Source organism: Zonotrichia leucophrys, chromosome 20 (genome assembly GCF_028769735.1).
Source record: "Zonotrichia leucophrys gambelii isolate GWCS_2022_RI chromosome 20, RI_Zleu_2.0, whole genome shotgun sequence".
Lineage (NCBI taxonomy): Eukaryota > Metazoa > Chordata > Aves > Passeriformes > Passerellidae > Zonotrichia > Zonotrichia leucophrys.
Window position 1 is genome coordinate 5,175,065 of NC_088189.1, and position 16,828 is coordinate 5,191,892.

Genomic DNA, 16,828 nt, shown 5'->3' on the forward strand with positions numbered 1-16,828 from the left:
TGTCCCGGTGTGTGTGTCCGTGTCTCAGTGTGTGTCCCGGTGTGTCGGTGTGTCTGTCTCGGTGCGGCGCGGGGGCTCCGCGCAGCACACACACACGCACGCACACAGACAGACAGACAGACACACACACACACACACACACACACACTCACACACACAGACACACAGACACACACACTCACACACACCCGTGTGCGGGGGAGCGGGAGGGAGGGAAGGAGGAGGGATCGGGATCCGGGGCCGCTCGCACCGGCACCGAGCGGGGGGCGCGTCTCGCCCTCGCACACGCGCGGCAGCCCCGGGACCGCCGGCTCCTCCCGCCGCATTAAAACCGGCCAAGTTCGGCGCCGGGGGCAGCGGCGGCTCCGGGCGGCGCTGCCGGGGATGCACCCGAACGCCACGGCGCCGGCCGTGCCCGCGGGGCCGCTGCAGCCGCAGCCCAGCTATGCCAACGCCAGCAACCGCTCCGACCTGCTCCCCAAAGTGCCCGACGAGGAGGACCTGGACGTCAACACCGACATCTACTCCAAAGTGATGGTGACCGTCATCTACCTGGCTCTGTTCTTGGTGGGCACCGTGGGCAACTCCATCACGGCGTACACGCTGGTGAGGAAGAAGTCGCTGCAGAACCTGCAGAGCACCGTGCACTACCACCTGGCCAGCCTCGCCTTCTCCGACCTCCTCATCTTCCTCCTCTGCATGCCCATCGAGCTCTACAACTTCATCTGGGTCCATCACCCCTGGGCTTTCGGGGGCGCCGTTTGCAAGGGCTACTACTTCCTCCGGGACGCCTGCACCTATGCCACGGCGCTCAACATCGCCAGCCTCAGCGTGGAGCGCTACATGGCCATCTGCCACCCCTTCAAAGCCAAGAGCATCATGTCCCGCAGCCGCACCAAGAAGTTCATCAGCTGCATCTGGATCGCCTCCTTCCTGCTCGCCATCCCCATGATCTTCACCATGGGGCAGATCTACGGCAAGGACCGCGATCCCGACTCCCTCATCTGCACGGCCATCGTGGACACCTCCACGCTCAAGACGGTCATCCAGGTGAGGAGCCTCGTCCCGCGGCTGCCCGAACTTTGCGGGGCCGGGCGGGGCAGGCTGGAGCGGGGTCCAGGCTCGGGATGGGATGTCCCGGCCGTGGGATGTCTGGGATGGGATGTCCCGGGCAGCCCTGGCGGGACGCACCGACCCCGGAGGGATTTGTTGGGGTCTCGGCTCCGCTCCCTGCGCCCCTCCTGCCCCTGAGCAGAGAGACCTTGCACCGGGGAAAATCCTGCTCCGTGCTTAATCCGTCCCCTTCCCGTGCCCGGAGCTTCCCGTGTCCCGGTCCGCAGCTCCTGGTGGCCGATCATAGCCAGAAACCCCCGAATTTCCACCCTTTCCCTGCATTTTCTGCATCTTCCCCCCTTCTGCTGTAAAGCGGCCAGCAAGTCCAGGGGAAATAAAACCATCTCTCCCCGTTCTTTGTGTTGATCCAGAGCCCTTTTCCTCAGTGTAGTGACAGCTCCTAATTTCAGAAAGTTTCGGACACAGGGTGTAGCACAGGCTTCTGAAAAGGAGCTGCATGGTGGAAGCCAAACTGCTATTTTTGCAGTTTTGGGGAAACCCGTGTCTGGTTTTAGCAGCCCCTCCTGACTTCAGCACGGCTTTGCTGCTCTCCACACGGTGCTAAATCCAACACGCCCATGCGTGGAAGGGATTTCAGCACCAACACTTGCCGTGCTCCAGTGCTCCGGCGGGCTGAGGCATTTGTTTACTGGAGCATTGAGCTTGAAAAATGTAAGAGACATGCAAGGAGGGACAGAAGAGAGCAAGACACCACTCTCCATAGCCCCTTGGCTGCCAAGCTTGCATGTGATAGCTGCTCAATTTTTTATTTGGAACATGAATTTCAGGTGGGGTTAATCAGCGGGCAGCTGGAATTTAAAGCTGCATGGGCACTGAAGTCACTGGGATGTTCCCACACTTGAAGGAAGGGAACTTAAATGGAAATGAATCAGAATCATTCCTTCCCACTAAAAGCAGGTGAGGGTATGTGCATTTAGATTTAAGACCAGAGTCAGTAAACGTTTAGACATAACTCTCCCAGTTTCCCCTCTGTACTGTTCAAGTAAACCAAAATCAAGCCCTGATAGAAGCCCTGGATTTCCTCTGCATTTTATCATGATCCCTAACTTTCAGCTGAGCTGGTGAGGGCTGCATTTCTCCTGTAGATGCCTGGAAGGTTTTGTCAGCGGCAGCCCAGTGTACTTAACCCAAATTCTCTGCTCTCTGAGGAGACTGAGCCATCTGATTTGAGAACAATGGGACTGAAATGCATTATTTCCACTCATCTTCCTTCTAGGATTAAACTGATGCTCGTTGTTACCATGGTAGGGCTAAAACCAGAGGATTATTTCCTTGCCATATCTTTGGAGATTACACTTTAAACAATTCTCAGTGCACCTTACACTCTTGCAATTATTCAGGTTATACCTTATCCCATTAGCCAAGTCTGGAGTAGGAACATGAATGTATTATGTGTATGTGAAGTTCGCCTGTGAGCTTTTCCTCATATATATATATTTAATTAACTAGTGGATTCATTTAAAAGTTAAAAGAAAGAGGCAGCTGTTGGGGGGGAAGGAAGAACCAAACCCCAAACTGTGCCAATCTGTTCCTTCCCGGGGGATCCGGCTGCAGAAGTGGCTTTGCCAAGCCAGGAAGGTTTTTCCATGGTTTCACTCCATTCCTCTGAGCACAAGGAAGCATCACACTACGTGAGGCAGGGCCCTGGGCCGGGGAGGGCTCTGGAGTGAATAAGCAAAGCAGCTGCAAGTCAGGTTTGAAGTGCGTTAATGGAAACCGTGGCACAGCGTGTGAGCCGGCCCGAGCTGCGCCGAGGTTTAAAAAAAGACAAATGATGGAAGAGCCAGGAGAGAAAGGGCAGTGCTGATGTGCAGTGTGACGTGCAGAGGTCTTGCTGGGTGGCAATCTGGAGCCCTGGTCCTTCGTGGTGGGTTCAAGCTGCTTCAAAGCATCTCTGCATCTCTTTGAATTCATTTTCTGTCTTTAAATTAAGGAGAGCAGTGATGCACTTGCTCGAGCTGGCAAATCACTTGTAATAAATCACTCAACACATTTCACTCCTATTCCTGTTTGGCAAACTGTCTAAAGCAAACTGGCATTTCTTTTTTGGAAGCCATTAGCTCTCCAAGTGGTTTTATTTGTTGACTGATTGAAAGAAGTTCAAGTTCTGTCCCAGAACAGGGCATTGTAACCATTTGTGCCCTCAGAGACCAGTGTGAGCTATGGTTTGGCTGGGATCATTACAGGAGAAGGATCCTCTCTGAACTGGAACAAGCTTCCTGGAAAAAGTACTTCACAGAATCACAGAATATTCTGAATTGTAAGGGCCTATTTGACTGTAGTAATTCAACATCTCTAATCTTGAAAAAGTTCCTCTGTGTTTGCTTTGAGCATTCAAATTTTAGTGGACATTCCTGAGTGGACTTAGACTGAATGTGAACAATCAGGATTCCTTGTAAGAAAAATTTTAAAAAAGTAATTATTCAAACAACATTCAGGAAATTTGGTTCTTGCACGTATTAACCTGCACCGCTTAAGCTCCACAACAGCTCTAAGAGGTAATGACTGATATTCTTCCAGCAATTACAGATTGTTCAGGGCAGCACATAATCAGGAAGAGCAGCAGGTGAGACATTCTGCAGGGTGACACTGTGTGTCCCCACCATCCCTACACCAGGCACATCTCACCTCTTGCCATCGAGGAATAAAGCCCTGTGTGGCCTCTAAAATAGAATTCTTAGAATTACTTCCCAGGTTTGCTCATCGCTGTCCTCGCAGCTGCTTTAATCAGCCTGTGGATCTGGTTTATTACACATTCTCCACTGCCAAGTTTTCATGTTGCTTCTGCCAGTCAGGGATGTCTGCTTTGGATTTTGGCATCCACGTGGGATCTGGTACCAGGAGTAAGTCCATTACAGCCACATTATTTAGGCCTAGTAGACTCTTTAGCTGGCAGACATCCCCTGAAAAGCACTGCTGCCAGTTTTAGGTTCTTTTTCCACACAGATTAAACACCTCTTAAAGCCACACAAGTAAATTCATGTTTTCATGGCACTTCAGCTGGAGGAGGTTTTAAAGCTCCCTGTTGTGGCAGCAATAGATGTGAGAGTTCTGGGGCAGGATGAGAGGTTTTCCCTGTTCATTTTTGAGTCTGTGCCTGTGGGTCTATCTCTGGAACCAAATTCCCCCAAACAGGATCCCACTGAGTGTCCTGCTCTACCATGTGTGCCATTAGCATTGCCCAGCCTCAGCCCTGATTTTCAAAAAGCTCTGAATTTTACTGGCCAGATGCAGTGCAAATTGATTTTCCTGCTTGTTGCTTTCTTACCTTCATCCCTGTTTTCTGGAGAGGTTCACAGCAGAACCTGGGGAAGAGGGGAAGCTGAAGGAAACACCTCCAGTCTTGGTGTCAGTCCCCACACACACACACAGAGCTCCTCAAACAAAAATCCCAGGATTTCATCCATCAATCCTGGTGCACTGTCAGTCCCCACACACACAGAGCTCCTCAAACCAAAATTTCCTCAAACCCAGGATTTCATCTGAGCCTGGGCTGGGCACAAGGGGAGCTGGGTGTGGGCAGCTCCTGCACCCCAAAATTCCCAACAGGAAGGTGTTTTCCCACAGCCTGTGCTTGGATGGCTCTGCTGCAAAATGTCCCCCAAGCCACAGCAAGTGCCTGGAGAGTGTCTGACACATGCTAATGTTTGATTTGCACAGACAGCTGGTGTGATCCCATTTATTAAAACACATGGCAGCAGGCCCTGCTCCTCCAGAAACTGCCACAGCTCCAGCAGCTCCAAGTTGCTCATTTGTGAGGGCAGCGCTCGGGGAACTCCTCTGGCCCTCCTCACCCTTTGGCAGGATCTCTGTTCCTTGTGGATCAGCCCAGCCTGCGTGGCTGCAGAGCCATCCCTCCAGAGCCCTTGTTTGTTATGTTTTATGAAGCCTGCTCACAGTTTGGATGATTGGTAGAGTAAATAACTCTGCACACTAAATGGTTGTTTGCCCAAGTGGCTCCTCAGCTTTATTTCTGCCTACATTTCTTCATGCAATGCCTTTGAAGGGACCTGCCAAAGAGCCTCAGGTGTGAAGGGGATGGAAAGGAAGGAGTCTTGACATCCATTGCCATGCTCTCTACACACTCTTTCAAGATCATCTATTTGATTTCCATTTGTCAGAGAGGCTCACAGAGTTATTAACTCCATGTATGATGTTGCAAACACTGCCTTGCACTTTCCCCTGGTAATCCTGTCCCAGAGGAAAAAAAAATTCCAAAACTCTGCCTACATTTCTTCATGCAATGCCTTTGAACGGACCTGCCAAAGAACATCAGGTGTGAAAGGGACAGAAAGGAAGGACAACCATTGCCATGCTCTCTACGCACTCTATTAAGATCATCTATTTGATTTCCATTTGTCTGGGAGGCTCACAGAGTTATTAACTCCATGTATGATGTTGCAAACGCTCCCTTGCACTTTCCCCTGGTGAGGAGCACCTTTGCAGGGTGGTGGGATGTGCTCACTGCCCTGGAGCTGTGGAAGGCAGGGCCCTGCCCACCATCAGGTCTGTGATGCAGAGTAAATAAACATGACAGGCATTTCTCCATATTATGTGAAAATTGCAAGCCATAAAACCAAGTGGCTGAATTCTCTCCAGGTTTGCTGGCAAATCCTACCCAGGATTAGTCAATACTCCAGGAATCCTGTGTTTATACTGGTATTGACTAGAGGAATTGAAGTTGATTTCTCTTCCTTAAGTCACAGCCAAATCCTACTGTGGTTTTTAATAACAGAGCTGTTCTAAATCACCCACTACACCAGAGAGTCCTGGGTGCCACTCACCCCTCACAAAGGCACCTTTGTGGCAGGACTGTGTCCCATCAGGTCACGGTGCTGCCACACCCTCAGGTAGACAAGAAAATGAGGATTTTGTGTGTAAATATGCCTGGATCCATCCCCACAGTGGTGGAGAGGGAGACCCCAGCAGCAATCCCATCTGTTTGGTGGGAACATCCCTAAAATGCTGCCTTTTTTTCATGGGCTATTCAGGGAACCCAGGGCTCTAACTCAGCATATGCACGACAGCCCAGCCTGCCTAATCCCAGCCCGTTTGCACCCTGCTCTGTCGCGCAGCTAGATCTAATTTAAATAAGCTCTTGTGTTCATTGCTTTACATAACCACTTTGCCTGCTGTGTTTTGCCAGTTCTTACATAATTTCTTCTCTTTCCCCCTCCCAATTGATTTTAATTCACTTGATTTCTTTTTCCCTCCCCCTTCCCAAGATGTCAGCTGGAGAAATAATAAAAAAATGAGGAAATGTGGCCGATTGATTCAGCTCTTAGGTTTTCCTCTTACCAGCAGCTTGGGAAGGCAGAAGACACGAAGGTAATCTTGTACTTGCTTGTCCCAGAGAGAAAAAAAAATCCAAAAACCTTCATCTGCCTTTAATCTTTCAGATCATTTAAAACAGCTATTTAATTGTCATCTCCCTGCTTCCCCCCTCCTTTCCCTCAAAGACTTTCACTCTTGTCTCTGTGCAGCATCTGCTCCAGACTCACAGATGGCTTTTTTTGCTTCCTGACGTTCAGAAACGCTTCTGTGTCCTGCCCGAGGCAGGCAGGATGTGCAGCACCCCCTCTGTGGGACACAGGGGTGCCTGGGTGGGCAATTTGGGCTTCCATGGTGTCCCCATGGCTTTTTCCCTGCTGTGAAGTTGCCCCTTGTAGAGGGGCATGGGGCAGAGAGTGAGCAAAGGTGGCTGGAGGGGCTGGGGGACGAGGTGGGGAGTCAGAGCCGTAAAGCAGAGAGCATTAAATGAGCCAAACCCATCAGTCCCAGAGCTGACACCTCTCCTTTCCCTCCCATTAAGCAGATCAGTCTGGGTTTTTACATTCCCAGTCTGTCTGGTTGCCCTCCAGGCCAGGCCACTCACTGTGAGAAGCTGGAGATGCCTGCAATGCCCAAATGGAGATGTCACTCAGTGCTCCAGTGTCATCTCCCCCATGGACACCATTTCTCCTATCCAATTGCAAAGTCTCTTAGGTGTGGGGTTCAAAATACCCCAAACATATAATGGTTATGATAAATCAGATGAGTTATTTGGGGAAAAAGTGCTCGGGTTTGGAAAAGGTGGTGATGGTGGAGTACTGACCCTGACTGGGGAGCACGTTTCTGAGCTGACAGTTCATTCCCAGTATTTTTCTGCATTCATTTGTTTTCTATATAGGGAAGGAAAATATTAGTGAGACAAGTTTGTATCCCATTATCCAAGTGCCTTGTCTGTGAAGGTCCATCCTCCTCCTCCTCGCTTCTTGGAGTACCAGAAACTCATCATCCCCCTGCTCCTGCCAGGACAGGGATGCTGTGGCACAGGGCTGGGCTGTGTGACTCCCATCCTCAGCCTTTGGAGAGGATGCATCTGCTGGGCTGGAGGAGCTGCTCACCTGCAGGTGGTTTCAGCATGTGAGACTTGCTTCTCATCTCCTGTGGTTTTCCACTTCAGTAATTCTCAGTGCACAGTGCCCTGCTGGGCTCCATGGGGGTTTTTCCTCTCCCAGGGAGAGAAAAACTCAATGGACAAGGTCTTTGTAGATGAAACTTTTCCTTTGAGGAAAAGTTCAGTGAGGCTTCTCTGAAGCTTTTGTGTTCTCATGGGCTGGGGGCAATTGTCAGCTGAAGGCAGGAATCAAAGAGATGAGATTCTCCTTGTAGAAATGATTAAAAAAAAAAGCAAAGAAAAAAATGTAAACTTTCATGAAGCCTAATATTTGAAAGAGGAGAAAAAGCACCTATTTTATGCAAAATGTTCATGAAGGAGCTGGGAGTAGCTGTGGACTGAAGAGTCCTGGACAGAGCAGGCAGCATGTTCAGAATCACTAAATCAGGAGGCACAGGAGGGGCAGCTGTGCCATGGCTGTGCCCATGGCTGTGCCTGGGCTGGGTGGCACTGCCCATGGCTGTGTGTCACCTGCAGGGGAGCAGCCCTTGCTGCCCAGGCTCATCCTTGGCTGTCCCTGCTGCCTTCTCCTCCTGGGCAGGTCCCTGCTGCTGCTGTCCCCTCCTGCCAGGCTCAGCCTGAGGTGCTCCTGCTCTGCTCTGCTCTCAGGGCTTTGGGAGGGGTCAGGCAGCCAGGGCAGGAGCCATCTCACCCCTTAACCATCCCATTTTCTTCCTCCTTTCACCTTGAAAGAAGGGGTTCATCACCTTAGCAGCTCCACCCAGACCTGCTGCAGATGTGCCACGAGCACTGGGATGCAGGATGACATCTGGCTCAGCAGACCCCTACTTCTGATCAGGACTCCAAGGAGCTAATTAATACAGTCATTGCAATGCCACATCCTATTAATTTTAACTGAATCAAGAACAAAGGGTGTCTGCACTGCTGAACTGAGCAAATGTGGTCTTAATATGTGGCAGGACTTTCGTACCACCTTGTTCCCTTGGAGAATTTGTTTAATAAGTCCGTAACTATTTGAGTATGTTCAATAAGAAATTAACCCACTTTCCTCTCCTATTTAATGATTTTTTCAAAACCATCTTATAAAAATGCAGCTCACACAGCTGCTGGGAAAGTTTAACTCATTACTGGCATCACATTGATTCCTCCTGCAAAGACCTTACATTGTATCCCCACGGGGGTAATTTATACAGTTTAATATTCTCATTTAATTCCAAAAAAGAAACTCAATCCTTTGAGTTTCCCATGTTTCATTTTTTATTGCTGTCAGTCATGGGCTTGTGACACTGTCAGACTTGTTCCTTAAATCCAAGTGTGTCAGGTTTGATAAAGCACTGCAGGCAGAAGAAGGATAGGTTTAGACTAATAAAGAGATTATTTGACCTCAAGGTACAATGATGGGGAGCTGTGATGCCCCAAACACTTAATAGACTGCACTTACTAAGCCAAGGAGCAAACCCTGCCTCAGGCTTGTCTCCCTGACAGCTCGCAGGTGTTTCCTGGCTAATGCAGGACAGAAAATCCCTTGAAAGGGAAACAAGAAAGGGCAGGAATTTGATCAGTAAGTGTCTCAGAGTGCTCCTCTGGGCACATGGCCAGCCTGGCACTCAGAACACAGCCTGGAGATCAAACCATGCCAGGAAAAAACCCCTGTAATACCTGAGGCTCCACGAGGCTGAGAGGAGCTGCAGCAGAGAAAAACACTGAGGAAAAGCAGTAATAAAGTAACCAAGAAGTTCACTTCTCCTTTGGGATGTGGGTTTTTTTTCTCCCTTGAAAGTCTAATTGAATTTTCTTTGCTGCCATCCCCAGCAGCCCAAGGGGAGGCTCCAGCACTGCCTGCTCAGCCTTTATGGAGAAAATCCATAAGCATAGTGTGGGCATGGGAAGAGGGAAGCAAAACTGTCCACAATGCTTCCAGCACTCACAGAGCTTGGGCTGACATCCTTAACCTCACAAAACAGGTTAATTTTCCCCCAATAAAGAGTTTCTCAGGGCATCAGTGATGGAATTGCCACCACTTTTCCCTTCAGCAGGTCAGGAGATGAACAGAGCTGCACTGGCCACTGTCAGCAGCTCCCACACTTGGGGCTGCAGACAACAGGGGGACAGTGTTTGACTCAAATATGGCCTTTCATTTATTTATGCTGCCTATCCACCACTCAGTATCATATTTAATGCAAATAACATTCAAGTGAAATCCCCACTGAGAGGCACATTATGAAGATTAACAGCCTGGCTTTTCCATTACTCTGCTTTATACACTGTGGATTTCTGCCTTGTGCTTTGTAGGCAAGTGCTGGCAATATTTGAATCCAGAAATCCATACCTAAGCTTGCTGTTTTGCAAAAATCAGTGCCCAAGAGCCTGCTTGTGATTCCACAGCCAAAGCAAAGGGCTGGAGGCATGAAAACCTCTGGGAAATGCTGACATCCAGGTGGGTGAGAACCTAGAAAGGCTATTTTTGCTGATCACACAACAGAGCATTGGAGAGGGGTTTATTTCTTTTAATCATATAACCCACTTTTCTTTTAAACAGGCTGTCAGGAAAATTAACCTCCCCAAGTTTAAGGTGATACTGGACATATTCTCATGCTCTGAGATTATCTGGAGCTGGGTTATTCCTTTGGATCTTTTCTGGTGAATTTGTCAAGTGTAATGCCATGGGCCCAGCACCTCATTATGCAGTTTTCTAGTAGGGTTTGTGTCTGTTTTGGGTCTGTTCCTCCCTATGTTCACCTTTCATGGAGGAGAAAAATTGACCTGTCCAAGTTTAGGGTGATTCTGAATATATTTTCATGCCCTGGGGTTATCTGGAGCTGGTTTATTCCTTTGGATCTTTTCTGGTGGATTTGTCGGGTGTGATGCCATGGGCCCAGCACCTCAATATGGAATTTTCTAGTAGGGTTTCTGTCTGTTTTGGGTCTATTCCTCCCTCTTCTCACCTTTCATGGAGGAGAAATGTGACCAACATCACTCTATAAATGTGGCCAAAGCTGTTTGCTGCCCCTCCAGAGTGATGCCACTTGTTCCCTGTGCCACCACACAGAGTTTGTTTGAGGACAGAGCACCAGCAGCTGCAATAGGCATTTTCTGGGTCAAAGGAGCAGCAGAAGCCTTTTAGACCTTGTGTCACTGCTGAGTGTCCTCCTTGGGAGCAGCAGAAAGCTCAGGGAGTTTCCAGATGAGCTCCATTATGGGTGCATTTTCCCTCAGCTCATCACAAGCCAGGGCATGGGGATGTCACCAGCAGTGTGTCCCAGGGCAGTGCTTCCAGTGAGAACAAAACCTCAATTACCCAAAGAAAAGGCTTTTTCAAGGGGCCAGGGCAGAGAGGGGGTAACACCAGCCCAACAGAGAGGCTGTGGCTCCCAGCACCTGTGATGGTGTTCACAGGAGTTTTAGGATGAGGGAAAAGACAAGGATCTAACTCCATGTTTCAGAAGGCTTGATTTATTATTTTATGATATATATTACATTAAAGCTATACTAAAAGAATAGAAGAAAAGGTTTCATCAGAAGGCTAGCTAAGAAGAGAAAGGAATGCATAATAACAAAGGTTTGTGTCTTGGCTCTCTGTCCAAGCCAGCTGGGCTGTGATTGGCCATTAATTAGAAACAACCACATGAGACCAATCACAGATGCACCTGTTGCATTCCACAGCAGCAGATAATAATTTTTTACATTTTGTTCCTGAGGCCTCTCAGCTTCTCAGGAGGAAAAATCCTAACAAAAGGATTTTTCATTAAAAGATGTCTGCGCCACACTGGTGCTTCCCATAACGTTCTGTCTCAACAAGGTTTCACCTTGGTGCAACCCCTGCTCTCCCATTTCCCCCTCTGCAGGTTGGCTCCCACTGCATGAGGAGCAGGCTGGGACCTCAAGGAGATGCTTGGAAGGAAGAGAAATGTTTCAGCTTAAAAACAAGGATGGGGCTTTAGCATAGAGCTGTGCCTGGGGGAGCTGCTCTGCTTTTTTATAAGGAAGAACAGGCCTCTTGCTTAGTGATATTACTGTTAGGGGTCCTGCAGGAAAAGAGGATGAAGATGAAGCATGGCAGGAGCCATTTATTGTTGAGAATGAGATGCCAGCTGCTTTACTGCTTGGCAATTCTGTCTCTCCCAGCCCTGCCCCTGCCTGGCTGAGCTCCTCTCAGAGGGGCTGAGATGTGATCTGCAGGGAATGCCTTTATCAGAGGCACATGAGGCAGAAGGTCTTTCCCTTCCATGATTGCTCTTATCTTCCCTCTTGCCCCTGTTATCAGTGGAGCTGCTGCAAGAAATGCTGTTACAAATATAGTGAACAGCCAGAAATAAATAAACTCTTTTTTACTTTAAAAAGAATGTGTTTGGGAAAGGGAAAATCGCTGGTCATACCCCAGAGGTTTTCTCCTATCATGTAGAGCTCTGCTAAACTTCATCCCTTAAATATTGCCCAGGCAAAAGTTGCTTTAAGGGCCCTCAGGAGCTGCCCCTCATTGTGAGGTTACATCTCTGTGCTCCTGCATAAACCATGTTCAAATAATGTTTCTGTTTTCTGCTTCAAAGGTTGTTGGTTTTACCCCCATGAAATAATGGAAAAATTTGTTAAACTCATCAACTATTTAGGGGAAAAATGCAATTTACTCCGTTTCAATTAAAAGAAAACACCCAAAGCAATAAAAAACCCATTGGCAGCCTGCAAGAAGTAGAAGCAAAGAGGCAAGGGCAGAAACAGGGCAAGAAATGACAGTTTTATAAACCTCCTGCTGGGTAGGGATAGAAGAGGTCTTTGTGCCTGCAAAACAAAACTGTTTTTTCTGTAGAGCAGCTTTTGACTGGGGCTCTACACTGCAGCTGGAGCTGCACTCAGCAGCCACACGCCTGCACACAGGCTGACTGACTTCCTCCCCACTGCATTCAGAGCAGACAGCCAATGCTTTCCCTTGGGGCTCCAAATCAGAGTTCTGCTCTCAAACTCAAGAAAAAAAAAACCTCTAAAAATTCCAGGTGATTTTTCATGAGAAGGAGTTCAGGTGATTTTCAAGCCTTCCTTTTTTCCCCCCACTCTTTTCACAGGTGCCCTTTGCAGGGGCTGTGTCTGTCAGGGTGCAGTGCCTCATTTTCCATCTGGATTTGCTCTCACACCTTTCCTGAGCCCCACGGCAGCAGAGAGGAGCTTGCTTAAAAGGCCACATGCATTGATCAGGCTGTGGAGATGGTCCTGACTTGTGACCTGTGGGTACCATTGAGACAAGGTTGAAGCACAGCTGAAAATCTTCCGGGCATAATTCCATTCCAGCATTGGGCTTCTTTGCTCTTTGGGAGGCTGGTCCACACCTCAGTTCCTCACACTTCGGAGGCACTCTGCTCCCAGGCAGTGAGTGATAGGATGAGGTGAAACAGCCTCAGATTGCACCAAGGGAGGGTCAGCTTGGATGTTAGGAAAAATTCCTGTACTGAGTGGCTAAGCAGTGATGATTCTATGAAAACCTTAATAGCTAGCAGATTTTCCTCTATTTGTGTCCTACAAATTTCCCAAATTTCCATCCCATGGACCCACCCCATGTTCCTCTGCAGACCCAGCGCCCTCAGCAGCAGTGCTGCTCTCCTGCACACACCCAGCCTGTGGCTGGGGCCTCTCAGGTCAGGGAAACCACTCAGGTGGAGAAAGATTGCTTCTGCCTGGCTGCCTTCCTTACAGACAGACAGCAGTCCCAAACAGGGCCTGGAGCTGAGGTGGGTGAAGCTGCTTTCCTTCCTCAGAGCTGGGGAATCGCCCAGGATTGGGTTTGGCAATTAAAAACCTCTTCACCAGTGGTAAATCATAGACTCACAGGCTGGTTTTAATTGAAAATGACCTAAAGACCATCTCATTCCAGCCCCCTGCTGTGGACAGGAACACCTTCCAACAGACCAAATTGTCCCAAATCCTGTCCAGCCTGGCCTTGGCACTGCTGTGCCCAACATCCCAAGAGAGTGATGGGGAGAAAATCCCCCAACTCTTTCTGGGAATGGACTTGATGAAAATTATTACCAGCAAACATCAAGAAAGAAGCCTTGAAAAATTACTTTCCAGGCTGTGGCAGTGGTTGTTTTGACAGAGTTTTGATGCCTTCATTCAATATTCCATTGAAGCTTTGCTGGAGATAAGTGATCTCATAGAAAACAGGGCTTTTGTGTCTGGTCACAAAGAATGATTTGCAAAGACTGCTGAGGGAAGTAGAGTACTTATCCAGGGAGACAAGAATTTCAGCTGAAAATAATCATGGCTCTTTCATTTATAATTCTAGCTGCAACTTTGTCAGAAATCTGCCTCCATCCAAGCTGATTGGGCTGGAAATGGAGCAAACCAGTGAAAAAAATACGTGGACTGGTCACCTTTAAGAAAACAGCTTGTTCCAAGACTTACTCACAAAATGCTTCCAGCTCTTCTTTCTGCTCACAGCGTGGTGTGCATAAAACCTGGGATGGTTTTAGGAGTGCATGTTTGAGGCAGTGATGTAGATGTGAAGTGGAGCTGCTGCCATGCCAGCCTCTCACAGCTGTTGGGTGAAGTTTTGTGTTGAAGTTGTTTTAAGGTGAACGAGACAAACTTGCCTGGAGCACCAGCACCAAGCCCAGCAAAAGTGGACTGATTAAATAAACAGAGATCTCCCTGTTATTAGTGCTGTTTAGATAACTTTGAAATGCTTATTTTTCAAATAAATGAATTACATAATTCTTTCCCCTATTTTTGGCTCCAGAAGGAGTCAGTGAATTTTCTGTTTCAGAGCAGAACATTTGTGCTTTTCCCCATGATTCAGGGAACAGTTTTTAGTCTGGAGCTGGTGTGTGGATGATTCACAGTGACACATTTTGTGTTGGCAGCAGGCCCCGCCTCGAAAGCCTCCATGCTCTGGGCTGTACCTCTCCAAAATTTGGGCTTGAAGCTGCTCTGGGTCTGGGGGAACCAGGCTGAGCCCTGGACCACAAGCTGGCCTGTGACAGCCTTGCTTGTCAGAGCACATCCTTATACTTGTGAAAAGTTTCATGAGTTATTTTACTTCCAGTTTTCCCTTTCTTTTGTTCTACTTTCAATCATGGTTTACATGTTCTCTTCCATTTTTGATGCTTTCTGGGCATCTTTTGGTTTGGAGCGCTGAGGCTTTTATTCCTTCTTTTTTTTTTTTTTTTTTTTTTAAGCAGAACAGGCAGGGTTGGAGTGTGGGCTGGGTTTGCTTCCCAGAAGGTTTTCCTTGCTGCGCTGGAAGGAAAATCATTTCCCACCCTAGCTGTCCCTGGCTTCCATCACTGAAAGTGAGAAGAGGTGGAATGGTGCAAAAAGTGCTGTGGAAACTGTGCTGTGTAACTCTCCCTTTAGTGTGTGATCCATCAAAGTAATTACAAGTGGCTCAGGAACCTCACACTGCAACAATGGCGTTCTCCTGTAGCTTTTCTATTTCCATCTAATTAAAATGTTATTGTTTCCTTCATGTTAGTTTGCATTTTAAATAAGGAGATGGGGACAGATTGGCTGATTGGTAACTTATTCTCTGTGTGAGTAAAGATCAGCACTAATCGCCCTGTTACACTTGTGCTTTCCTCTTCCTCATGCATCTCAGACATCAGATTGCAAAGGAAGGGGAGAAAGAGGCTGGGGTTTGATGACAACAGATGACATTGATTTATTTCCTCTGCTGGGTGTCAGGAGGGGAAGGTGACATGTCCCTGCCCAATGCCTGAATTGCATTTTGAGGAGTGAAGGAATGTTCATCCCAAACCACATCTCTAGTCTGGAATTTAATGGGCTTCCATCTCCTCTTGCCTTTGACTTTTGCTGTGTTTTATCCCCTGCCTCCTCATTGTGCCAAGAGAGGGCAGGGAGGAGAGCAAGGGGCATGTGTGGAAACACCCCTGCTGGAAAAATAACTTGAAATAATCTCCAATAAACATGGCATGGCTCAGCAGCACCTCAGAGCAAAGATTTGTTCCCAAAGAGCCAGGATACAGCAGGGACCATCCCCACCACCCTGGGCAGGCTCAGCAGCTCAGGCTCCCCATTCCCTGGCCACAAATTCTCCCCAACTATGGGATGATGCTCCTGGAGGTTTGGGCACATGAGCTGGGGGCAGAGGTGTGAGACCCAGCCCAGCTGGGGACGGAGGGGTTTGAGCTGGGATTTGGCCATTTAAAACCTCTCCTGTTCCAAAAATTGAGCTAGGATCTGGGCATTTGAAATTTCCTTTGCTCCCAAAGGTGACCTGGGATCTGCCCATTTAAAACCTCCCCTGCTCCAAAAATTGAGCTGGGATCTGACCATTTAAAATCTCCCTTGCTCCAAAGGTTGAGCTGGGATCTGCCCCTTCAAAACCTCCCCTGCTCCAAAAATTGAGCTGGGATCTGGACATTTAAAACCTCTCCTGTTCCAAAAATTGAGCTGGGATCTGACCATTTAAAATCTCTCCAAAGGTTGAGCTGGATCTGACCATTTAAAATCTCCCTTGCTCCAAAGGTGAGCTGGGATCTGCCCCTTCAAAACCTCCCCTGCTCCAAAGGGTTTCCGCAGCCCTGCAGCACGTGTGCTTTTGGAAGGTATTTTTAGCAAACTTCAGTTTCCTGAGGGTCACAGAGAACTGGAGCATCAGCATCTGGAGGAGCTGTCATTCCACTTGCAGTCTTGCAGGAGTAACACATTGACTTATTTATGAGAGCAGTCAGCTCCCCTCTCCCTGTGTGTAACAATCTGCTTTACCTCTCCCAGCTCAGAGAAATAATTTTATTGTCAACCATTCTGGGCCTTAAATAAAGCCTTAAAACAAGTTTAGCAAGCTTTGAGGGGAATGGAAATGTTCCCCGATTTTGTTTTATATTTTTTTTTCATTCTTTCTAGAATAACCCACTCTTTCACTGCCTAAACCAGTGAGCAGTAATCACTGCTCTGGCCAAAAGGAGGGGGAGGAAATTACCTATTTTACAAGACCACATCCAAATACTTTGCATCCAGTAGGAGAAGCCTGATCTGTTGGCTGGAAAATGCCTGTGTCAAGAATGACTAATCTGAGATCAAATGATACCTGGAAAATGAAGATATTCAGTGCTCCCTGCAGAGAAAGATCCGTCAAAATGAAAGGACAGGCTGTTTCCTCCTTCTTTGTTTCAGACCAGATGATGTTTCTTCATTTGTAGAGTTTGTTTTTTTCTGGCTGGGGGCGGGAGAGACAAAATACTCTGGTGGTTCATACTTGAAATCAAAGTTTTCTTGCTGTCACAGCCCCTGCACCCAAATGCTGGGCTCACAAAAGCTCTGATGCTTCGGGAGGAATCCTGACCTTCC

General features: G+C 48.2%; 1 protein-coding gene across 1 annotated transcript in view; it reads left to right on the forward strand.

Moving 5' to 3' along the window:
• Nucleotides 1-253: 253 nt before the first annotated feature.
• Nucleotides 254-16,828, forward strand: part of NTSR1 (neurotensin receptor 1) — a 55,666-nt gene continuing 39,091 nt past the window's right edge. Inside the window, exon 1 of the mRNA XM_064730111.1 lies at nucleotides 254-1,050. Coding sequence (XP_064586181.1) covers nucleotides 385-1,050 — 666 coding nt within the window. The 5' untranslated portion in view covers nucleotides 254-384. The remainder of the gene's footprint in view (nucleotides 1,051-16,828) is intronic.